We start from the raw sequence: 25,261 nt of genomic DNA, 5'->3' as shown, positions 1-25,261 counted from the left end.
TTGCAGCCCTATCTATTACAGTATGTCCTTGAGTAACTCATGTGCACTGTCTGTACTCAAGTTTTCTCATAGACCTCACTGACAGAAGAGATTTCGACTCACAGGTATACTTCATAACATTAACGATGGCTGCATGCTATTTAGTTTGTGGAGTTCTTGCATTGCGCACGCTGGCTTAATTGCATGGCTTACTGTAACCCTTAAATATAGCAGAGTGAATGTTAATGTTATTAGTTACACCTGTGCTTCCCCTGCTAATCCACAGACTAGGTGAACTATCAAACTGACATAGCAAGAAGCTCATTTTTCTATACTGGTATCTCCTAATGAAAGAACCTGCCTCTGCATATTAAACAAAGCTATAGGATTTGTGGTGAGGGTTAATGGTTCACCTTTGAGGAAGGAAATTTGAACCAAGTTTTTGTGTCATGATACTCCTTTGAGTCGTCGTGTCTTTGAATACCTAAGCAAATTCATTAAAAATCAAATATGATGAGTCAAAATGTGTGTTGGCTTAATAATGAAATAATAATATCAGACGTGCAAGTGTCCTAAATGTTCTAAAAACATGCAAAAGAACATGTCATCTGAAAAAAACTCACAACAAAAGTAATTGGGGGTTACCAACGGGGCAACTGCCCAGAAGCCTCAGACTGTCAGGGGGTCAGAAAGCCTACAGTTATCCTACATAGGAACAAGACACACACACTTTGTAGTTGTTTAGCCTCTTTTTGTGTCATTGTTTTGCATCTCTTTGTAGTTTTAATGCATCTTTTTGTAGTTCCATTGCATCTCTTTGTGGTCGTTTTGAATCTCTTCCTTGTCAGTGTGTGTTCAGTGACATTTTGCAGGTGAAGGCCAGGGGACCCCCTTACACTCTGGGCCCCAGCAGGCCTGTTTATGAATCCTTCTAGGGTGATGACTTGGGTCTGCCTCCAACTTCAATCAGCAGTGTGAGCACACAGACAGTATTTTCAGTCTCATATTGTGATGCAGTTCCTTTAATTTCCACTGGGTGTCCACACCTTGCAGGCTCACTACAGGGCACATCTGTGACAACCAGTCACAACTTTTAGAAGAATGCATCAAACCTTGCAAAGGGGTCAGCAACACCTCATGCAGATTAAAGTGTTTGTCCTTTCTTAGTTAGTCCAGTTACTCTGAGAATTTTCCCAAGTTACCCCCAAGATAGAACTACTTGTTGGACATTTTTAAGCTAAGTTGGGAGCTTCCTGAAAGTATTAAGAGAATATTTGTGAATACGGCCCCTGTAGTAACCCCATTCAAGATACTTACCTGACTTGTTCGGTCTGTACACGGCTCAGCAGGCAAAACTCGACTTTGCCCTTTTTGTCCACTCTCGCGTTCCGTCGCAGCCACCGTCTCCAGCCCAAAGTACGCTCTTCAGAAACTCCAAAGTGATGTTTTCATCGCTGAAATAAGATTTAAATCCGCCGGTAGGTTCTGATATGTTACTCCAGCTGGTGTAGTAATGTCTTCTGTGTTTGATAGCGTCTGTGATGTGTGTTCAAAATGTGACTCTGTACAAATCATTGGTGGGAAAGCTGTTTTCCTGTACTGTTACGGGAGCCTGATCCCATTCATTATACTGTGTCAGTGTCTGATGCACCAAAACATAGAAAAGAAATTCTTGTGTAAAAGTAAATATTCAATATACCTGCGCCGATACTGTTTTAACTTCCATTTCGAAACAGTGTGTTAATTGTTGACTTTGACAGTGTAACCTGGTTAATAATCAACCCCTCTGTCCTCTGCTCCCCCTCCTCTACATTCAGCTCGCCTCATCATGGCAGAGGTTTATTTCATTGGTGTGGACGTGGGCACTGCCAGTGTGAGGGCTGCACTGGTGACCAGGGCTGGTCTGGTGAAGAGCACTGCAGAGGAGCCCATCAGTATCTGGGAGCCCCAGACTGACCACTATGTCCAGTCCTCCACTGAGATCTGGGAGAAATGCTGCACAGTTGTAAAGGTAGGCTGACCTCAGGGCACTGGTTGGTTCCCAAGCTTTGATTACCCCACTCTATCCAATCAGATAAACTCAACTAACATTGCCCAATCGAGACCCCACATGTCTTGTTCCAATGTGTTCATTTTAAATTATTTTAAAGTAGGTGCAAAGTTTAAAAATGGATGTTATAACATTATTTTTACAATACATGCAATTGATAAGCTGGTTTAGTCAAGCTTGTATTCCCACTACAGCCACTTGAGAGTGAAAGAAGCTGGACCCTGCAACCATTAATCCCTTACTTATAGATATTTGTTTCAACAGTTTATCCATCACTTTAAGCTAACTATCTAAATCAGTTTATTCATTAACATTACTTTACGCTAAGCTGGGTTAATTATTTCAACTGTTTGTCCATTAATTTTAGCTGTCTCCACTGTTTATCCACTACTATTAGTTAACTAACTTTATAAAGTGTATTCATTACTTTCAGCTAACATTAACATTTCAACTGTTTATCCATTAGGCTACTTAAAGCTAGCTAACATTAAACGGTTTATCCAGTAATTTACGCTACTTGTTTAACTATTTAAACTGTTTATCCATCGTTTCTAGCTAATATTTAACTGTTTATTCATTACTTTCAACCAATATTTAGTGTGACTATTGTTTTTAGCTAATATTTCAACTGTTTACCCATTACTTATCGCTAACTATGGATATGCAGTTTATTAATTACTTTTAGCTAACGTTAATATTTCAACTGTTTACCCATTACTTAAAGCTAACTAACATTACAGAGTTTATTTATTACGTTAGGCTACTTGTTAAACTATTTTAACTGTTTGTCCAGTACTTTTAGCTAACATTAATATTTCAACTGTTTATCCATTGTTTTTAGCTAATATTTAACTTTTTGTTCGTTACTTTCAACTAATAATTAGGTTATCCATTGCTTTAAGCTTTTCAACTGTTTATCCATTTCTTATAGCGAACTGATAGTATACAGTTTATCAATTACTTTTAGCTAATGTTAATATTTTAACTGTTTATTCATTACTTAAAGCTAACTAACATTTTACAGTTATCCATAACTTCACACTACCTGTCTAAATGTGTGTTACTTCAAGCTACGTTAGCTATTTTGAGTGTTTATTTTTTACTTTTAGCTAACTTTAATATTACTATTTTAACTATTTATCCTTTACTTTTAGCTAACTATCTCAATTGTTTATCCATTACTTTTAGCAAACATTAACATTACTATTTCAACTGTTTATCCATTACTTTTTTTGCAAACGTTAACATTACTATTTTAACTGTTCATCCAGTACTTTTAGCTAGCTATTTAAACTGTTTATCTATTACTTTTAGCTAACGCTAATATTTCAACTGTTTATTACTTTTAGCTAATGTTAACAATACTGTATAACTGTTTATCAAATACGTTTAGCTAACATGAATATTTCAAATTATTTATTATTTTTAGCTAACATAAACATTACTATTTTTACTGTTTTTCATTACGTTTAGCTAACACTAATATTTCAACTCACTTATTACTTTTAAATAGTGTTAACACTTCTGTTTTAACTGTTTATCCAGTACTTTTAGCTAACATGAATATTTCAACTGTTTAGCCATTGCTTTCAGCTAATATTTCAATTAGGCAGTCTATCCATTACTTTAGCTCACATTAATGTACTGAACAGTCAGCATATTTGGTTGCTTTCTGGTTTTTGTGACAATACATTTCAGTATCACACCAATTTGTAATTATGATGTTTTGTTTTTTTGTTGTTTTTTTAAGTTTAGTTTACTTTATTTGATAAATTAAAATACAGAAGTGATAATTGTACAAGAAACTGTCAGGGATAACAGGACAAAGTCCAGGATTTATTTCTATTATGGTCAATGTAGTAATAATGTGGATTTATTTTTTATTTTTTTCATTCATTCAATCATTCTTTATATTTTCAATTTATTTGAGTTGCCTCACAATTTTTCTGCATAGTCCCTGGCAGCTGCAAAGGTAGTGTCCTAATTTCACCTGGTTGGGAATAACTGATTTAAAGGACAAGATACACCTATGTCAGGGTTATTTAAACAAATAAATTAATTCCAGTTACTGTTAATTTGTCATTGTAACACACACCATATGTTGAACTGTGCAGTGCCTCTAATGTATTTATGCTATACATACCCTCTTACAATTTCTCTATAGATATTACTTATGTGTAAAAGCATTGACCTAATGTCTCAGACCATATTTATATCTATTCCAGAGAGTTACCCAAAGTGTAGAGAGGAGTCAGGTTCGAGGGATCGGCTTTGATGCCACCTGCTCACTAGTGGTTTTGGACCAGAGCTTCCAGCCTGTGCCAGTCTGTCAGGATGGTAAGTGAAGCATTTCTGTCCTGAACTTTGAACTTTATACATCTCTAATATTGTTTGCTTCAGGAAAACTTTGCAAAGCACCTTTTAAGTACATCTTGTACACATTATGGGTTATCAAGGGGGGAATAAATATGTTTTTGAGATGTGGACTGAAGATTTTCAGGTCGCAAAAAGTGCATTTTGATACGAAACCTTTCACTTGTTGAGATTTGCGGAGACAAGTTGATGCAGTCTAATGTAATGGGATACTTTATTGATCCCTGACGGTAAAACCTCCTCATCCACAGCGAGGTCAGAGATCAGGGTCACCTAGAAAACAAAACTCCTGGAGTCAGGAGGGATTCTTTTGTTTGTTTTGCTTTTTCATTTTCAAGATGGACTGAGGTCAGGACCCAGATACTCAGGTTAAATGACTGTTGCCTAGACACTACACATATATCGCATTCAGACCTTTGTTTATCATCTCCTAATAGACTAATTTAATCTTAGAAACACATGTGGGATATTCAGTCAACACAATATTAATTATTTGGTATATTACATTTTGCTTTTACTAAAACCTTCTATACCCCCTTCCTCTCCTGGTTTTCCCAGGTGACAGACACAGGAACATAGTGATGTGGATGGACCATCGTGCTGAGGAGCAGGCCGCTCGTATAACCAACACCGGCCACAGGGTCCTGAGCAGGGTGGGAGGGGTCATGTCACCAGAGATGCAACCCCCTAAGCTGCTCTGGCTCAAAGAGGTGAGAGGTGAGCAAGGTCAGCATAGGACCACTGACCTCTAGATGTTTTATTGTCGCTGTGTGTATTGGCTGGTCAGCATGTGTGTGGTGTTGTTTCAGTTTCTCTGCCTTTTTCTTGGAAGGTATCTGATAGATGGAAACCTCTTGAAAGTGATTTGTTGTCAAAGGGATAATACAGATTTTTTGGTTGGGTTGCATGAGGTGCTTATCCATAGTCAGTGTATTACCTACAGTAGATGGTGGTCAGGAAACTCCTAGTGTGGAGAGGTGAAGTACTGCTGTGGATTGGGGAAGCAGCAAAATGTATTTTAGCCACCTAAAGAAAAATAATATCAGTTAAGTTGTATGCTGTATTTTGGATATTTTCACCATTTTATTTTGCTGTCAGACACCCCTTTCCAATGGGGAACTAAAGCTGGTATCTATGCTGTCTTCAAAGCCAGCAGACTCCTTTGGCAGAACCAGTAATTTTACCTAGCAGAACACAGGAATTGCTGGTCTACCGCTGCCTCGATCAGTTAGTTAGTTTGTGTTATTGTGCGACTTTGGTGTTACAAAGGGTTAGTTCGGATTCCTCAAAGTCACACAATAGCACAAATAAAGTAACCGATGGAGGCAGCAGCTCCTGTGTTCAGCAAGCTAAAATTACTGTTTTTGTCAATGTCTGGTGACTTTGACCATCTGGTGACTTGACGAGAGCGTTGATGGATATGAGAGCTTCAGCTTCTTTTGGAACAGGCTGTTTGACGCAAAGGTAAAGCAGTGAAAATATTCAAAATGTCATGTACACTTGTTCTGATATTTTTAAGGTGGCTAAAATACATTTTGCTGCTGCCCCTGTCCACAGCAATACATTGCATAGATTAGCTTTTGTACTCCAGTCTGCTTCTCCAAACTTGGGGCGTACTGACCGCCATCGACTGTAGGTAATACACTGACTCTGGGTAAGTACCTCATACTGAACTACTCATTTAAGGTCTGTTGTAATTACTCACTAATCAGGGATTCATTACCACACATGTCTCTTGTCTTTTAATCAGAATCTAAAAGAAAGCTGCTGGGACAAAGCTGCACACTTTTTCGACCTTCCAGACTTCCTGTCTTGGAAGGCAACGGGCTGTTTGACACGGTGAGCTTTGTTCGATGATTGTCACGTTGACTTTATGATAATTTAAACCTTCATCTGTTAACTATTTACATGTGTAATATGTGTTTAATACATTTTGTGAGTTTCAGATTAGTATTAAAATGGTTCACCTTTTTCAGTGACCTACAACTTGTAAGTGGCTACAGTGTTATAATAAGGTGTGAGCTGATGGGCTGCTGTGCTGCCCTGTTGAAACTTTATCCTTGTATCAAATATCTGTTTAAGAAAAAGAACTGGGTTGTCCTCTAAAGCAGGGGAATTCCAATAGATGTGTCTTTTATTTTGGATGAACTGTCTTTTGATCCTGTGGCCTTCACCTGTGATCCCATGTTGTACTTAAATGAGTATATTATAAGACATGTTACACGACTATTCTGCAATGTTTCACAGGTCTTTATGCACTCTGGTGTGTAAATGGACGTATTGCCCCCCAGAGGGATGGGATGCTGGTTTCTGGACTAGCATTGGACTGGAAGATCTTCTGGAAAACAAGTTTTCAAAAATAGGTAAAAGACATTAACGAACAAAATTTCACTGTAACACTTATAAGAAGATCAGAAAATACTGATAAGGAATTTCATGGTTCATTGTCTGATCTTTTCAAGCACAAATTTGACTCAAGAGTTCTTTAATTATTTACATGTAAGCTGTGTTGTTTTCTGTCATCCAGGCAATGCGACGTGTTCTCCAGGGAGCTCGCTGGGAGACGGCCTTACTCAGGAGGCAGCAGCAGATCTGGGTTTGGAGCCAGGAACTGCAGTTGGTGCTTCTCTCGTTGATGCTCATGCAGGAGGTCTTGGTATGACACCCTAAACCATTATTTTTTTCCAAATATATCTAATTTTCTAAGGTGTATTAGGTAATTCTGCATGTTCCATGTAGCTTTAAAGTTAATTGTTTTTATAATATGAACTCCTAAACTGTAAAAATTGAGATATCCTGCCACACCTTGAGACTTCAAAAGACACCAAAGAAAGGAGGAAGGCAGAAGATTACATGCTTATGTCAAAAGTTGACATTCTGGTTCAGGGCGGGTGTGGATTGTTCATACACCACAGAGCAAAAAATAAACTCAAAACTTCACAATTAGGTAAATTATGATATTTTTCTGTGCACAAGCATGAAGTGTAGCATAACTGTGGCAATGGAGAAGGTCAGAGGCTGATTAGGCAAAAGCTTATCCAAATCTGGAGAATCATGTTCATGGAATTACAGCCAATAGTTTTCAGTATCTTGTGCACAGAGTTGAAAGTTTTCACCTGAGGGAAGCCTTTCAAGTGTTCCAAAAGCAAAAAGTTCATTGTCTGGGGTAAATGCAGCCCAGTTGCCGTAACAAAATGTTGTTCATTTCTGCAAACCGTGAATATGTTACATTTGCATGTTTCATACGTATCAGATCAGCATTTCTAAAGTGACGTAGTATATGAGCTAACTTTGTCACTGGGAGGTGAAGAGGATGGTGGATGTCATCTAGGTGAGATGCCTGCCAAGCTGCTGACCACTGTTTCAGATCCCCAACAAAAACAGGTGTTTTCTAGTGAGTCATGTTGTGTGTCCAGTGGCTTTTTAGCCCCCAAACATGGGTGTCTTTCTGCAACCCGTGGCCTTTTTTCCAGCAGCTTTATAGGCACCAAATGCTGGTGTTTTTTGTTTTTGATTTATTAAAACTCATTTTTTTTTATCTCAGCATCAGCATTATGTACAATCAATACAGTTTTTACATAACTCACAAAGCATATAGTGCTTTGATAAGTGTACAAAGTTTTCAGCTGCCATAGCATCTATCCAGGTTTGAGACGAGTAATAAAGAGAATAAAAAAGAAGGGAAAAGCAAGAGAAGAGAGGAATAAGAGGGGGCTGTGGATTTTAGAGCTCCCTTACTGCATTAACACACTCATTACAGGGTTCAACCTCTTTATAAATTTTGGTCTTTGCAACCTCAATGCATATGTAATTTGTTCCATCTCATACAGTTCCCATATTTTTTTAATCCAGATGTTGTACATTGGAGGTTCAGGATTCAACCATCTAACTGTAAATGCTGGTGTTTTTAAGCAACCCATCGATGTTTTTCTGTGTGGGGATAGCACCACTAAAAGCCATTGTTCCTTACAGAGACATTGCTGCTTTTCTTGCGAGGATTGTGCCCCCAAAAACGGGTTTTTCAAGCCAAAACCAAGTGGTTTTTGTGCCTTAACCTTACCACAGGTTAATCACAGCATAAAGTTTCAATGTACGTCCACTACATAATAATGTGCAAGTGCAAAGTCTTCATAGTTTGCAGAAACGTACAATGCTTATGCTAATTTATATGGTGATTGGGTGGGTAAATAATGGTGTTCAGTAAATGTCAAAGCAAACTGTCCAGTAGATTTGTAGATTTATTCTGCTTAAATATACATTTTGGCATCATGGTGGAGCTACATTAAAGGCCCAGGGTACACCAAAAATAATTAAGAATCATCCTCTGGGGAACATGAATAGGCTCTAGTTTATTTAATTTCTTTATTTATTTATTAACAGGGACAGCGTGCATTAATCAACATTTTAACAAATGTAAATGCACCTGAATTAGCTGAAGGGCTAGTTTTCATCGGCAGTCCCTTCACCAGCTGTAAAAAGGTATGCTAGAAAAATTAAAAACAATAAAATACAGCATGTAAAATGGGTCAAAACATATTGCATTATAGCAATTAACACGTCACATATAATACATGTTATATCACATGTTATAGTTAGATATTACATGTAAACTTAAATGAGTGATAATATGGAGACACTAATTCTTTGTGATACTTGTTTGTTGCTTTGTTAGGTATCGGACAGACTGCCAGCCCACCAAACTCTACCAGCTTTAATATTTTTGGCAAAAAATAAATAAAATATAACAATAAAGTGAATAAAGTGACTAAATAATGCTGTTGTATACTGTATGTGTGAGCACTTTACTAGCTTCAGAGCAGCAGCAGACAGTTCCTCTAGTTCAGAATTTCAAACCATCTGGTTTTGTTCTGGGAGATAAACTGCTCATGAACTCTGACCTCTAACCTCCGGCTGCGACCTCTGCCTATCACACATTGTTGTATCAGTCAGAGGCTAAAACACGCTGCACTTTTAGTTGTCGTGCGTGTCACAGTGAGGCACACCCCCTGACCTGTGTGCACAGATGAACCTTCCACCTTAAACTCAAACCAGCTTGACAAACATTATTCCAGCAGTTAGTGTCACCGCTGAATTCTGTGTGAAGGTCAGAGAAGCACTTCAAAAGGATTTTAAGCTTTTCTACTGCAAGTCATGATGTGATTTGTCGCTGATGGGGCTCAAATGGGAGTTTTGTGAACATTGTATCAGACAACACCTAAAAATATTCATGTGTTTTTTCCAATATAAATTCTGATGTTAATAAAATCTGATTAAAATGTGTAATTTGTGCTTTTCAGGTGTGATAGGTGCAGACGTAAAAGGCTTTAACTTGCCCTGTGAGGACCAGCCCATCACCTCACGCATGGCCATGATCTGTGGGACGTCAACCTGTCACATGGCGGTGAGCGGTTTACAGCGACATTTCACCTGCTATGTGACTTAAACTTGCATCATATTTGTAGGGAATTTTTATTGTATGAGGATTTACAGGTCGACTCCTTCTGCATTTTTTGTGGCAAACAGAAACACCACCTCAGCCGTTAGCAAAAAGCAGTAAGTGCTGATATAATAATAACTGAAATGACCACGCAAAAAAAAGTCAATATCCATTTAAGTATACGCTATATGTAGAATATTTTCACCACTTTACCTTGCTGTCAGACAACACTGTCCGGCAGGGAACTGAAGCTGCTTTAACGCAATCTCTTTAAAGCCACCAGACTTCCCTCTGTAGTTAATTTTGAAGATCAGTAACACGCACTTGACCCTTCCTTAGTCCCATCCCATTTTGTTCTGTGCTCCAGTAACTCTTATGCAAGCTTGGAACCTGGCAGAACCTCAACTTTACTGACACAGTATGTTGTATATAGTCACATCTTAAGTTAGTTCAGTCAGAGAAAACTTTTTAACGGTATTATATTTGGCGGTATGGCTGCTTTCTGGGGCCTCTCTCCCCTTTCTCAGGCCTACACAGAAAGCCTAAGGCAGAGAGCACGCCTCTCTGCCCTTCCATTCGTATATAAGGGAAGCCTGAGGCAGAGAGGGCACACCTCTCTGCCCTTCCACGCACTTAGGTGGAAAGCCTGAGGCAGAGAGAGCACACCTCTCTGCCCTTCCACGCACTTACGTGGAAAGCCTGAGGCAGAGAGAGCAAACCTCCCTGCGCTTCCATGTGCCTACATAGAAAGCCTGAGGCAGGGAGAGCAGCAGCAAAGACCCCCCAGGAACAGAACAGAGCAGCATCAATGACAAACGGAAATGACATTGATAAGTCAGTAGGCAGTAGGCAGGCCAGAGCAGTTTAAATAGGGTGCCCTGAACGAGATTTGCCAACTGGTTGCATAGAAAGGAATCATGTGATCTATCAGCTGACTCCCTTCCATCAATCAGCTGCTCCATCAGTTGATTGGCTGTTTGAGATCAGGGATGAGAGCTGAGCTTGATATCGTGTCCTGCCTGAACTAACGCCAGGCTCAATTTCATGCAGGCAAAGCGTTAGCTAACTAGCTAGCTAACATATAAATACATTAAGAGGAGTTAGCTTAATGTCAGTATTATCAGTATTATCAGTATCATCATCCAGGTTTGCTTCCTCCTCATTTCTGTTGCAACATTAAAGAGGTTTGCTCAAGAACAGATAGGATCATTGCTGACATAATTTTAAGATGACATGAATTTTTGTTATCCAGTTCAAGGCTAACCTTCCTTCCTAACTAAAATATTTGATTTCTCATTCATGTGCATCAGATCAGCGAGCAGCCTCTGTTTGTGCCCGGAGTGTGGGGGCCCTGCCTGTCCGCCATGGTGCCCGGCCTGTGGCTCAACGAGGGAGGACAGAGTGCGACAGGACGGCTGGTCAGTTCACTGTCGAGCTTTATGCAGGATTTTACTGAGCTGCTTTTTGCTGAGCAGCAACAGAAAACTGTGGAGACAAAATGTAAACAGTCCATGTGTAAATGGACCCAAATGACACCCAGATGTGAACAACTCATCCAGCCACATAAACAACGTTTGAAAGCAGTGTGGTTATCTCACAACATCACTTAAAGCTCTAGTAACTTCACGTGGGAATTTGTAAATATTTTGTGGACTTAATGTTTAACCAGTCATCAAAAATAACTGATAAACAATAATAATCAGCAGTTGCATCTTCACAAGCCTTTTTGTCATCAGATGTGTTAAACTGTGTTGCTCTCTACTCCCTCAGATCGACCACATGGTGAAAGGCCACGCCGTCTACACCCAGCTCCAGGAAGAGGCACGGCAGAGGTCAGCTGATGCTTCTAGTGCTGCTGCACCTCCCAAAAAATGTTCAGGCACAGCTGTCATCCCTGTTCAGCTGTTTAGTAAGCTTTGGAAAATTAAGAAGCTTAGTAAGATTGAGTTTTCCATGCAACTTGATGATTCTGTGGAAGCTGCAATTGAAGGAATTTATTATTTAATTGTCCATGTTTGCCCACAGACATAGCCGACTGGAACGCTTAACGAGCCACTGTTAATGTTATTAGTGACACCTTTGCTTTTCCTTTCTGTGAAAAAATCCTGCAGCATTAATGTAACTTTAATGCCATTTAATTAGACTGGGTTCTTCATTTGTTATTTGTCCCAGATGTCCTGTTACAGGTGAGAACATCTACAGCTACCTGAACAGCCACTTGAGTTCAATGGCTAACTCCCGCTCTGCTGTTGACCTGCTTGGCTCCAGTCTTCATGTTTGGCCGGACTTCCATGGGAACAGGTCGCCCCTAGCTGACCCCTCTTTGAAGGGCATGGTGAGGGAACATGAGTCAAGGCTTCACGTGACACATGACACAACATATTATTGATCAAATCATGGGTTTATAAGTTTACTTACTGAACTACCCTACAGAGGTGGAAAGGTCATTGCAGACCATCTTATAACTTTTTAAATATGCTTAAGTGGTCCAATTTAGTTACGTCTAATAATTTTGGTATATAAATCTATATTTCCAACACACCAAAACAATCTAGACTGACACATAGCACTACAGGTGAGAGGAAACGTATGTATTTTTGATTTTTGGGTGAACTGTCCCTTTCATAAAGTACATGTGTCAGGTAAAATGAGTACACAGACATGGCAGTAGCATTGTTTGCTCTCATTAGGTCATCCTGTGTGCAACTAGCACCATAAACCACTTCCTGTGGCATGGATCCAAAAGGTGCATGTGTAAACAACACATGATCTTTTGACTATGTGTGTAGAGTTTTTTCAAATGTATTTTTGGCACTTTGAGCACCACAAGCTGAGTGACATCTAGTCCCATTATACTGAAGAGAAGGCAGACATCTCTACGGCCGATATCTCCAACACTCTGCGAAAGGAAGTGTGCATCTACTGCTAGCTCACCTAGCACCACTGAGCTAGCTAACATTACAACTCAGCTGAGGAGGATGCCATCAGTGTTCACATCTCATGTTGTTGCAAGCATGATGCTTTTGTACATTAGTAGATGCACACTTCTGTTTACTCCATCCTCCACTTGCTAAGATAAGATAAGCTAAGCTAAGCTAATCACCCACTGGCTCCAGCATCAGAAATAAATAACTGTATTTCCCAAAATGTTGATGATGCTGCTAACTTCACAAAGCACCACAAAGTGCGTCACAGCAGAGCCACTGCCATGATTTCTGTGTTCAGTAAGCTGATTATTATTTCCGAGCTGTATCTGTAGACCCAGAGAACTGTTGAATATTGTTTTGACTGAATCACTGGATACCAGACCCTCAATTACAGCTGTGCTTTCACCAACCCTCTCATTCATGAATGCACCCCTCTGGTGACTCTTCTTATTCAGCACTGAGCCATTTTTGCATGAATGACTCGTTACTGTTTTGCAGGTGATCGGACTGCCACTCTCACAAACCTTGGACGACTTGGCCCTGCTTTATTTGGCCACTATACAAGCCCTCGCTGTGAGTCTACTGTGTTTGATTTGTTACTCAGCAAGCCACATTAAAGTGTGAAGATACTTGTAACCTCACCTCCCTTTTATTTTCGTATGCGGTTTCAGCTTGGTACGCTTCATATTCTGGAGGCCATGAAAGAAGCAGGACATGACATCAGAACCCTCTTCCTGTGTGGCGGGTTGAGCAAAAACGCCCTGTTTGTCCAGATCCATGCCAACGCTACAGGTATGATGACAGCTCTAATACTGTGAATGACAGTTTAGCTAAGTAGACATTTTGCCCCAAAATATAAATTAATGGTAACCCAAAAACTTTACGTTCAGTTTTCAATGTTGTCCTCCTCAGGTTTGCCTGTGGTGCTGCCTGACCAGACGGAGGCTGTGTTAATAGGAGCAGCAGTCCTGGGTGCATGTGCATCACAGGACTACAGCACCATACAGGTGAAGTCACACACAGACTCATACTGTATATAAACTAAGGTCGTAAAATTGACAGAGGCTGAGGCAGAAAAGGCGTTTGACACTTAATTTTGGGGATTTTTTCATTTTGTTTCTATACATTAACCAGTATCTTCATGCTGTATATTGAGAGAGGAGGCACTGTGTGTTGTTTTGTACCTCTGAGTGAGCAGCTTTGTGTGTGTCGCATTAAATAGCTTGGTTCCAAAAAGCATTAAGATGTTTGTATATATACAAAAACACTGGATTCTACATTTCCTAACTGGTTAATATTTTATCAGACTGCCCCTGCCATCGAAATACCCACTTTTTGCAAACCACACACCTCCAGTTTGCAGTGCAGGCTTACTGTTAAAATATTTAAATCTCAAGCCAAACCTGAAATAACATTTTTTCTCCTGAGCCACAGAAGACATTAAACAAATGTTTCCACAGTCTGAGTAGTGCTCCCATGAAGTGTAAACTGAACTTAATGGGTGATGTGCTCCTTTAAAAAGTGTTTATTTTTCAATATATTTAGCAGTTTGCATCCAATTTTTTTATTTTGTAGTCTAATAACATTGACCTCAAGCCATATGCATGCAGCAAAAATCTCATCATCACTGACTCGATGCCTCCATCTGCTGGGTGGAAGCAAAACACAAAGTGCACAGCTCTGCTTGCTTCAGCTACAGACAAAATTTGTGCTCAATGTGTTGAAGATATAAAGTGATTATTAAATATTTTTTGCTTGGTAAATCTATCATCCCTCTGTGTCTCAGTCCCAGACCTCGGAGCACAGGAGAACGGCAAGCCTTTAAGCCAGTTATACTAAAAATAAGACGTTATTGTTTGGACTAGGCTGCACCTGTCAGCCCATTTTCAGCCATAACTACTGCAGGCAGTTGTTGTGTCTGATCCTCTGAGCTGCACACAGTCAACTGGCTGGATTTGGTCGGTTCAGACAGCAGAGAGGCCCTACGCTGCATTAGTCATAAACTCGGCCACACCAAAACCACTGCAGTTGGCTGGTGTTATTACTATAACTGGGTCACGGTTGGCCTCAGACTGAATGTGTGTAGCATGATTTATTGAGTGATGTTTGTCTTTGCCATCTGTGTTTTAGGAGGCGATGGAGAGAATGGCGAAAGTGGGGAAAGTTGTTCGGCCTGATCGTGAACTCCAGAGGTGAGAAGGATTTAGGTGAAAGTCATGGGTGCTGTAATGGTCTGTGGGATAGTAACATAAATGGATCCAGTACATATGATGCTCAATTCAATAAAAATGCAACATATCTGCAATTATTATAAAGAAAAAAATTTGGCTTCTTCAACAACTTGCCTTTCCGCAGAAACCATTTCCGTGTCTCAGTTTAATACTGATGCCCCTATATGACCTACATAAGCAAACAAGGCCATCAGTAAGAAGGTTATTTCAATATAGTTATACTTATGTCTGTTCCTGAGTCACATTCCCTTTGACATCAGACGAACCAGTTTACATAACACAGACCAGAAAAACCTACATTTACATTTTCCCAGGCAAAGTTTAGCAGTGCGACTTACATTAACCAATCGACCGGAAGCAGGAGGAGATTTGTCTTTTAGAGAATTTTATTTGTGATGTTATATTTTGTGTTTTTGGCCAGTACTGGGGCGGGATCAGCAGGGAGAAAAGAAATGAAAAATAGATAAATACAAATACATATATAAAACCATCAGCATAAACCACCGCACACTGAACTGAATTACGTGTGCGGTGGTTTATGTTGATGGTAAAAGTTGCTTCTTTCTGTCACTCGTTTCCAAACCAAATGCACACGCTTGCCGGTGTAAGATCTTTGCGACATGTGGTGACAAGTGGTGATACTCATTGAAACACCCTTTTCCTATTCCCGCTGCCTCTAATGACATTTACCAGAACAGTGGATCCCAATTGGTGGGTCGTGGTCCAAAAGTAGGTCGCAGGTCCACTCTGAATGGACCACAGTTTACTCACAAATGTGTCAAGTTTGTAAAAAACACACTTAATTTTAAAGAACAGTGAATTTCCAGCACAGAGCTTTCATTTTGAAGTGCTGTTTCCTGCTGTAGAGTGAGTGAATAACGGACAGCTACTTGACAGAGACAGCAAACTAGCTCAACAACATGGCCAAACGCAAGTATGACGCTGAATAATTAAGCTGTGTTGACCTTGAACTAATGACTAAGAGGAAATCTGGACCCCATGGCTGGACCAGTTGGGATCCATTGTGCTAGAATCTACCATCGCTTACTCAAAACAACCAATCAGAGCCCAGGAGTCTCTAACGCAGCAGTCTATTTCTCTCTGCTTGTGAACTGTGGTCAAACTGTCAAACTCTACAGTGCTGGTCAAATATCAATGAAGATTCTGTTAGTGCTTTGCTTATTTCTCACCTCAGATGTTTTCATAGTCATATTTTGGTGTACTGTTTAGCTGTAAAATAAGAAAGAAAGTGCTCCAGCTGGTGGGTGGTGTTTTGTTTTGGCTTCACTGTTTCCAACATGGCAGCCAGGTCACAATCTTTCTCATTTTACAGCTAAACAGTAAACTAAAATATGTTTCTTAGTAAATCTGAGGGGAGAAATAGGCAAAGCAGTAACAGAATCTTTATTCATATTTGATCAGTGCTGCCTTGTTTGACAGTTTGGCCGAAGTTCACAAGCAGTGACTGACATGATGACAGCTGTGCTAGAGACTACTCGGCTCTGATTGGTTGTTTCACATGCGTTAAGTCCAGTAGAGGAACATGACTTTTGTCTCATTTAGTGCTGTGTGGATATAGTGACAGTTTGAGCAAAGATGACATGCGTACATGTATGCAATTTGAAAATATATATTTTAAGCTTTTATTTTTATTTCTTATGTGAAGAAAATTGTATTGTTATTTAAATATGTAATGGTGCAAAACAACCCATATAGATATATAGATTGATTGAGTTAGGAGTAACCAAAATGTATAATACTGACCTTGCAGCACAGTCAGGGTCACTATGTTATGAAGTCTTCATGTTTTATTACAGTGAAAACTGAAACATACAGTTCTGTGTGTCACATTTGTGTAATCATTTTCTGCATTTCATACTTTCCTCAGCTTCTATGAGAGAAAGTACAAAGTGTTCCTGCGACTGTTCGCCCACCAGAGGGAGTACCAGGCCATCATGAACCAGAGATGATGACACTGCTGCTGGGAGGCAGCCGAGCTGGAAGTGACTCTCTAGTGACGTAATAGTGATGACAAATCCGACACGCTGGAAACGTGAACAGAAGTCTTAACCTTGCTGCTTCTCCTGATATTTTTAAAGGTCCAGTTTTCATTTTCTTAATAACCTGGAGGACAGCAGCTTTCTGAGGTTTAATATCTGTGGTTTAGTAACACATGCAGGGGTTCAGACCACAGTAGATAAGACCTCTATGGAGACTTCATGCAGCTGTCTGCCCTTTAGATGCTGCAGTTTCACCCAAACTGTCAAGGAGGATGCAACAGATTTTACGGTCGTTGACTTGCCAGCGGCCCCTCAGCTCCATCCAAAGTCAAATATCATCAAGTCTACTGTCACCATCAAATGTATTTTAATAAATAATTAAAATGATAGAACTGTGCCCATGCCTTTCACTGTCACTCCAACCCAGTGTGTTTTAATATATAATTTAGTGTGCTTCATCTCATTCATTTTTAAGCACCCTGTCCTTTGTTCTGTCTCCGCCGTATTCTCATTCCTCCACTTCCTGTTTGTAACACCTTCACTGTCCTTACTCTCTCCCGTCTGCTGGTCACAGAGAGGAGCCTGTCGCCAGCATTTCCCAGGATCAGAGTTGATAAGCTCTTCACTGATGCCGTCGACACAGTGAGGGGGGAACGCCAAATCCTGCACAGCTGAGTTAACAGCCGCCTTCAAACAGAACCACCATATGATAGAGAGGAAAGAGGGGGTCGAAGCTTTACAAACTCTTGCAGGTGCTTCTGAACAGTAGTGTCCAGAAGTTACGACAGAACGATTTCAGTGTTTGATAGTCATTCTTTAGGCTTAAAATTTACCTTAAGGCTTTTATTGTCCCACACAGGTGACATATGTACATAAACCATTAGAGTATAGATACAGTAAATCCATAAGACGTTAAGTGAAATATGTAGTCCATCCTGCCAAGAACAATTCAAGTGATAGTAATCAGTTACGTAAAAGTAGACAATCAGACGTGTACTGAACACTTTGTAACTCACTGTGTTTAGAGGTACATTTCTCCCTGAATTCAAACACAAATATTCCTCATAAGGTTCTTTATACTCCCTTTGTGTACAAAAACAGATCCGTTCATTTCAACCACTGTAACCGTCAATGCCCACAAACCTTGCGTCCAGATTGCACAAGAGGGCAGAGTCAAATTTCTGACAACAGCTAACATGGCGACGGCGGCGGAGGAGGTCATAATATTGTATCTTTTATCTTCCTACCTGTAGTGCTACTTATCAAGCTCAATTGTTTTGGTGTGAGTTGCTGAGTGTTGGAGATATCGGCTGTAGAGATGTCTGCCTGCTCTCCAACATACTGGAACTAGATAGCACTTGGCTTGTGGTGCTCAACACGCCCGGTTACTCAAGATAATCCAAACCTTTTTTGTAAGCAGTTTCATGTAGGGACTGTTTTCTTTCTACTGAACTTAACCCATTAACGGTATCACCCCACAGAAGGAAGCGTGCATCTACTCATGGACGAGAGACTAGTGCTGTAATGTTAGCTAGCTCGGTGGTGCTAGGTGAGCTAGCAGATTCACACTCAGGTGTAGTTTGGTAGAAAGAAAATAGTTCCTATTTTTCCTCTTATCTGTAGTTATATTTATCAGTGTAAATAGTTTTGGTGCGAGTTGCTGAGTGTTGGGAGATATCGGAGATGTCTGCCTTCTCTCCAATATAATGGAACTAGATGGCACTCAGCTTGTGGTGCTTAAAGTGCCAAACAATACATTTGAAAAACTCAACATCAGTGTCTCTTTCCAGAAATCATGACCTGGTTACTCAAGATAATCCACAGATCTTGTTGTGAGCAGTTTCATGTAGGAACTATTTTCTTTCTACCAAACTACACCTGCCAACTGTATCACTGCACAGAAGGAAGTGTGTATCCTCTGCTAGCTCACCTAGCACCACTGAGCTAGCTAACGTTACAGCTCAGCTGAGGGGGACACCATACATTTTTACATCTTGTGCTGTCACGAGCACAAGCCTCTCATCCATGAGTCGATAAGTGCTTTCTTCTGCGCAGTGATACAGTTGGCGGGTGTAGTTTGGTACAAAGAAAATAGTTCCTACATGAAACTGCTCACAACAAGGTCTGTGGATTATCTTGAGTAACCAGGTCATGATTTCTGGAAAGAGACATTGTTGTTGAGTTTTTCAAATGTATTTTTTTGGCGCTTTGAGCACCACAAGCTGAGTGCCATCTAGTTCCCTTATATTAGAGAGAAGGCAGACGTCTCTACAGCTGATATCTCCAACACTCTGCAACTCACACCAAAACAATCTAGACTGATTCACAGCACTACAGGTAAGAGGACACATGTATTTTTGATTTTTGGGGTGGACTGACCCTCTAATAAGATACACTTGCCAGATAAATTGAGTACAAAGGCATGGCAGTAGCAATGTTTGCTCTCATTAGGTCATAATCCACTTCCTCTTGCATAGTCCAAAAAAAGAGATGCACATGTAGACAATGAACACACGACCTTTTGATCATGTGTGTATTTTTTTAACCCTGATAGTATCACTCAACTCTTTAATAATTAAAAATATATGTTCTCATCTGAACCCTGAAGAAGAGCTTGGTGCTTAAAACGTCGCCTGGTGGTTGTTTAAGGTCCAGTGTGTAGGATTTTGCGGATCTAGTGGTGAGGTTGCAGAACTGAAACTTCTCCTGTTTGCCAAGCATGCAGGAGAACTACGGTGGCCAAAGTGAAAGGGCGAATGGCCCGATGTAGAGTAGGTGTTTGGTTTGTCCCTTCTGGGTTACTGTAGAAACAACATGGCAGACTGTGGAAGAGGACCCGCTCCATACGTAGATATAAACGGCTCATTCTAAGGTAACAAAAACACGATTTAGTTTCCTGTGATTATAAACAAATGAAAACATAGTCATGAATATTACATTCTTTATCTGTCAATAGAGGCCCCTAAACTCTTTCCTCTGTCCAGCTCCTGATATTTAGCGTCTGGATGTGCGTGCATTTGTAAATGCCTGCCTTTCCAAAAACAACCCCCCTTAAGAAAAGTAGACCAAGCACTGCAGCTTTTATTTCTGGAGTTATATATATTGTAACATTTAGTAAAGTCCCACATATTCCTTAAGGCACTGGTTTTTATTCCTTCCATTTTGTCACAACTGGCCTGCTGACTTGTTTATCTACCTGGTAGGGACAGAAACCAGCCGTACTCAAAGTCCTTCAGATCCAATATTAAGAGCTGCTGTGACATGAGTGAGTGTTGAATATCAGTGCTGTCTCTGCCTGCGCTCATTTGTGGGGTGTGTAGCGCAGGTACTTCTTGCCAGAGGGCAGGTCTTTGCTGTAGACGCCAGCTGGGAACAAAGACGCAGCCTCCTCCTCAGACATGGCGGGAGGGACCATCACACAGTCTCCGGGCTGGAGGAAGAAAAGAAACTGGGTTATTCTGCTTGGCAGCAGGTCACTTCCTGTTTCTATAATCTCTGTAGTCAGCTGCTGAACCGATTGGTACAAACTGAGGTCACTTTCAAAGGTGTGACTTACCCTCCAGTCAGCAGGTGTGGCAACTCGTTTCCCCGCCGTGAGCTGGAGTGAGTCCACCACTCGCAGAATCTCATCAAAGTTGCGTCCGGTGGTGGCTGGGTAGAGGAGCGACAGCTTCAGCCTTTTGTCAGGGCCAATGATGAACACCTACACACAAACAGAGGGATGGATCCTAACAATAACTCACCAACGCTCATGCCTATGGAATAATTATTAACCTTAATGCTGTCTATAAAACAGGGAAATCATACTGTGATTGTGAAAGCTCTTACACAGCGGGCAGTGAGCGGCAGGCCGTCTTTGTCCTTCTCATCTGGGTCCAACATGCCCAGGGCCACTGCCAGCTCCCGTTTACCGTCCGCTATGATGGGAAAGGGCAGCGAGCAGCAAGAAGCCTCCTCACAGTTGTACGCCACAATGTCCTGGTTAGTACAGAGACACAACCCCTTAGTTAGATGTTTAAGCCAAATCAGTTTTAGACTGATGGAGCTCTGTTGTCTCTTAGAAACATCTAGTAGTATTACAGTTGGTGCTGCTGTCGCTAAGGGAACCAGATCGCTTTCTGTTTCCCTCAGAGTCTAGCAATCACCACAGCTTCCACAGTTACTTAAGTGGTTCCATCATCCTCCATGTCCAGTCTACTATAGTTACTGCAAAGAACTTACATTGATAGTCTTTGGTAACTGGAGAAAACAAAAGCACTGTCTTCTTCCTGTTTTGGTCGTGCAATAGTTGATGCACTTCCTTTGTGCTGTAAATGCTCATTTAGATCTATTAGAAATGTTGAGAGGCAAAATTTGACCTAAAAGGCTGTGTTACCTGCATTATGAGGCTAAAATATGTTTTGCGGCTCCACCAAAAATGGCTCTTTTGATAGTAAAGGTTGCCGACCCCTACACTGTGATGCCTAGTACGTCCTAAACACCCTGTTACTATCACACCTTGGTCCAGCCGTGGTGATCCTCCAGGCAGTCGACGGACAGGGCGATCAGTTTAACGCCGCGTTCACTGAACTCACTGCTCAGCCTGGCAGCCCGACCCAGCTCTGTGGTGCACACCGGGGTGTAGTCTCTGGGGTGGGAGAACAGGATTCCCCACCTGGAAATGAAAGGGAGACACCAGTGAGTTTACTGTCAGGTGTTTGTCAGGGTCAGCACCTCTGAAATGAGGAGATGTAACATGAGGGTTTACAAACAGGTTTCAGTCTGACTCTGTTTCCTCTCATCAGACATAAATATCTCCAATATTGCGGTTGCTGCTTATTGTTGGTTTGCACAATACGATGGAGCTGAGAGATGCAAGAATCTGACAGGATGTGACAACTGTGTCACAGACGGGAGTTTTTTCATGAGATCATCAGCGTGATTGTGCACCATGGACAGGTTTAGGTTTGACCTCTGACCTGCATGCTCTGCTTCCTTTGATTTGGATCATGTCATTATCTGAACAAGAGCCAGATGATCTGCTCATAAAGAGATTAATTTATCCACGTTATATGTTTTAATGACATATGCACACAGTGGCCACAATGCTGTATGTATCACAGTCGAAGGTCTAAAGCAGAAGTCAGAGAGCAGTAACAGGAACTAGAGGCAATCTCTCTCCCTCTCTGAGGTGAGGTCAGTTCTCGATAAGCCTTCATAAATCACCACAGATAACAACATTCAAGAAGCCTACTTACGAATCACCGAGAAATTCGTGGAGTTTAATTTTCCCAGTGGTGGTCTCCGCCTCGAAATCAGGAAACACATCTCCGAGCAGCAGTCCCGGCATATTCAGTGTGAGCGTGGAGCGAGCGTGTTGCGTCTGTGCAGCAGCAGCAGCTCTGGTGACAGATGCGCACTATGAAGAGGAGGCGGAAACTTCCCCCTCAACAGGCTACTCTATTTACACAAGCGTGCATTGTAAACTGCACAGGACAACACACAAAGGACCGCGGTGTGACTCATATAGTGGTGCGTTCAGGTTCCGTTTTGATTGATGGCTACAGTTGTATCAAGGTCTCCAAATGACCAATTTACGCACGCTGACGGCCCGGTTTCCCAAAGGTTTAACTTTGGTTTGAGAGGTGTATGTGGAGGGGAGGTGGACACAATAAAGTCCAGAGATAAAAAATAGATTTTAATCCCATTTCCTGCATTTCTACATGTAGCCTACATTTAGTGGTCATGGTAACCAAAACAAAATCCAGGAAATAGATAAATGGGTCATAATGCTAAATAGGTCCAGTCAATCTGTGGTTTGACCCAGGGAAAACTGCAATAGTACTAATTACATTTTTGTGATCTCTTGGGACATCCAAATAAGGTACTAAATAGGTGATTACAGCCCTGCTATTCAAAGAAATGCACTGCTTCTCTAAATATGGAAATGCTGAATTTATGACTGGATTGCTCAATAAAACAAAAGCACATTCTCGAGGACACACACACACACACACACACACACACACACACACACACTTTCAAAATCGTATTATTTCTGTGTACCAGTAAAATCATGCTTAATATGCTACTGTTTGGCAAACTGTCAGATTCTGTCTGAGAATGTGAGTTAAGCTGCTGTTTTTGCTCTGATGCCACGGAGGACAAGCATAGTCGGCATATTCAGCTCAACTCAACTTTATTTATAAAGCACCTTTCATACAAACATGCAGCCCAAAGTGCTTCACATGGCAAAATTGGAGTGACACAGACACTATTTGAAGGATAACACAAACACCTGAACATAAAGTTTGGCAAGAATAGACAATTACAACATAAAATATTTAAAAAGCAAACCAAACAAAACAGATCAAGCTAACAAGAAAGATGATTAAAAGTCCATAGAATAAAGAGAAATTAAATAAATAAAAGTGAATTAAAATAAACAGGACGACTAAAATAAGGTAGAAATCAATGGTTAAAACTTATAAATCAAGACTGTGATGTTACTTCACATTAAAAAGCCAGATTAAAGAGATAGACCTTTGATTTACTTTTAAGAGTACTGAGAGAGTTTGTCAATATCCAGAAGCAGTGAATTCCACAATTTAGGGGCATAAAAACAGGAGGTGCTCTCACCAGTAGTAGTAATAGTCCAGTCGATCTAACTCAAAAATGGGCCCAACCTAGGAGAAATTGCAGTAGTAACGTTTCATAGTTTCACCCACCTGCATCATATATTCAGTGGAACATTATTTTTTTTATGGTCAACAGCAAAGTTTAACATTTTACAGAGACATTGTCTGAGTGAAATGATGATAATATTGGAGGGTCTATGTACACCTATCCAACATATTTGGTTTCTTTTACTAAGTTTTGGGGGTCAATAATTTCAATAAAACACTTTATTAGAGGATATTCTGACTTATCATACCTATATTTGGGGCACTACCACCCAGCAACCAAATTTATTTTGCCAAATTTTCCACTTAGAGTTTGTGCCACACTGCTGCAATAGTTGTATCCACATCTAACCTGGATATAAATTATTCCTTATGTATTTAGAGTCTGTAACATCAAATCCTAGTTTGGTATAAAAAAAAAAAAAAACTCTTTATCTCTAGATGATATTTCAAAATAACAACCTGTCACAGATATCAGCCTTCAATGGCACCAAGAGTTAAACCAAAGGATCAAAAAAACCAAGGCATGTTTCAAGTTTAAGGTCATAGTCTGCTGATATGCATCATGGCTTTCATGGAAAAACAAATTTCTATGTCAGAAAACTGAATGATATAATATGCTTTGTAACCTAATTTTACTTTTTTTACTTTGTTTGGAATTTTTTTTAAAGGTCATTTTGGGGTAAGGGTACTGCCTAATTGCACATATACATTAACCCATTGAAACCTGGAGTAACATCCCTTTTCTTGTGCTGCTTTTGGACGCATTTCGCAAGTATTTAAACATTTGAATCTCGAGCAAATATGTTTTTTACAAAATTATTTTTTAAAAATGGTGCCATTTGCAATGGGCTATATGCCCTCAAAAATGCAAACCCATCGCTGTCATGATTTACTCCTCTTTTCTTTTCTTTTCTTTTTTTTTTTTTGGTTAAAATTGTCAGTAGCAATAACAAAATTCTATGCTTATTCTACATAAACCCTAAAAACCATTAATATACTAAATAAAACTATTAAATTAAATGAATAATTTCATATTTTCTTTGATATTTTTGTCATATACAGGTAGTGATTATTGATGCATATGTTAATAATGTCATCTAAGTGTCAATTTGATCATGTGACAAGATAATACAATCTGGCAGCTAGTTTAGCCATAAAGTCTGTCAAGACTTGACAAGCTGAGCACATCTACACGTCCAGCGAGCAAACGTGCCTTTAAAACATAAAAGCAGGAGTAAGAAAGGATAAGAGAGAAACAAACAGGAGGAAAAAGTTGCAAAGCTCCCTAAATTAGATTCCTTTGGCTTTTTCTCTTAACAGCTGGCAGTAGTGTGTGCCCCTGGTCACTACCTTATGCCACTGGGACAGCAGTCGAGCCATGGCTTCTGCAGGGGTACAGTAACACCACTTGCACAAACCACATGCAGAACTGCAGTATATCACAATACTAGGACCAGTATAATAATGGCAATTTTGGTTGGACATTTTAAGCATATTTAAGTATTGGGGAGTGGCCGTTTCCTCAGGGGACTCATCTCCCTCAGTATTTAGAACATAAAAGCAGCAGAGGACTTTTATTTTGACAAAATGAAAGATAAT

General features: G+C 40.3%; 2 protein-coding genes across 2 annotated transcripts; one reads left to right on the top strand and one right to left on the bottom strand.

Moving 5' to 3' along the window:
• The first annotated feature begins 1,307 nt into the window (after positions 1–1,307).
• On the top strand, positions 1,308–17,381 carry fggy (FGGY carbohydrate kinase domain containing). Its single transcript, XM_033650429.2, has 16 exons — positions 1,308–1,457; positions 1,797–1,990; positions 4,255–4,366; positions 4,961–5,112; positions 6,153–6,241; positions 6,650–6,765; positions 6,930–7,058; positions 9,700–9,803; positions 11,150–11,257; positions 11,610–11,671; positions 12,012–12,174; positions 13,265–13,339; positions 13,438–13,558; positions 13,679–13,773; positions 14,897–14,958; positions 16,886–17,381. The coding sequence occupies exons 2-16, from the start codon at positions 1,808–1,810 to the stop codon at positions 16,965–16,967; spliced, it is 1,653 nt and encodes a 550-aa protein (XP_033506320.2). The 5' UTR covers positions 1,308–1,457; positions 1,797–1,807; the 3' UTR covers positions 16,968–17,381.
• Positions 17,382–20,053: 2,672 nt separating this feature from the next.
• LOC117272300 (peroxiredoxin-6-like) lies at positions 20,054–22,395 on the bottom strand. The gene is made up of 5 exons (XM_033651149.2): positions 22,235–22,395; positions 21,495–21,651; positions 20,826–20,975; positions 20,554–20,700; positions 20,054–20,427 (listed from the first exon to the last, which is right to left on the bottom strand). The coding sequence occupies exons 1-5, from the start codon at positions 22,324–22,326 to the stop codon at positions 20,299–20,301; spliced, it is 675 nt and encodes a 224-aa protein (XP_033507040.1). The 5' UTR covers positions 22,327–22,395; the 3' UTR covers positions 20,054–20,298.
• Between the last annotated feature and the right edge of the window lie 2,866 nt (positions 22,396–25,261).

This window comes from Epinephelus lanceolatus, chromosome 12 (assembly GCF_041903045.1).
Source record: "Epinephelus lanceolatus isolate andai-2023 chromosome 12, ASM4190304v1, whole genome shotgun sequence".
NCBI lineage: Eukaryota > Metazoa > Chordata > Actinopteri > Perciformes > Serranidae > Epinephelus > Epinephelus lanceolatus.
This window is presented reverse-complemented; position numbering and strand designations above follow the sequence as displayed.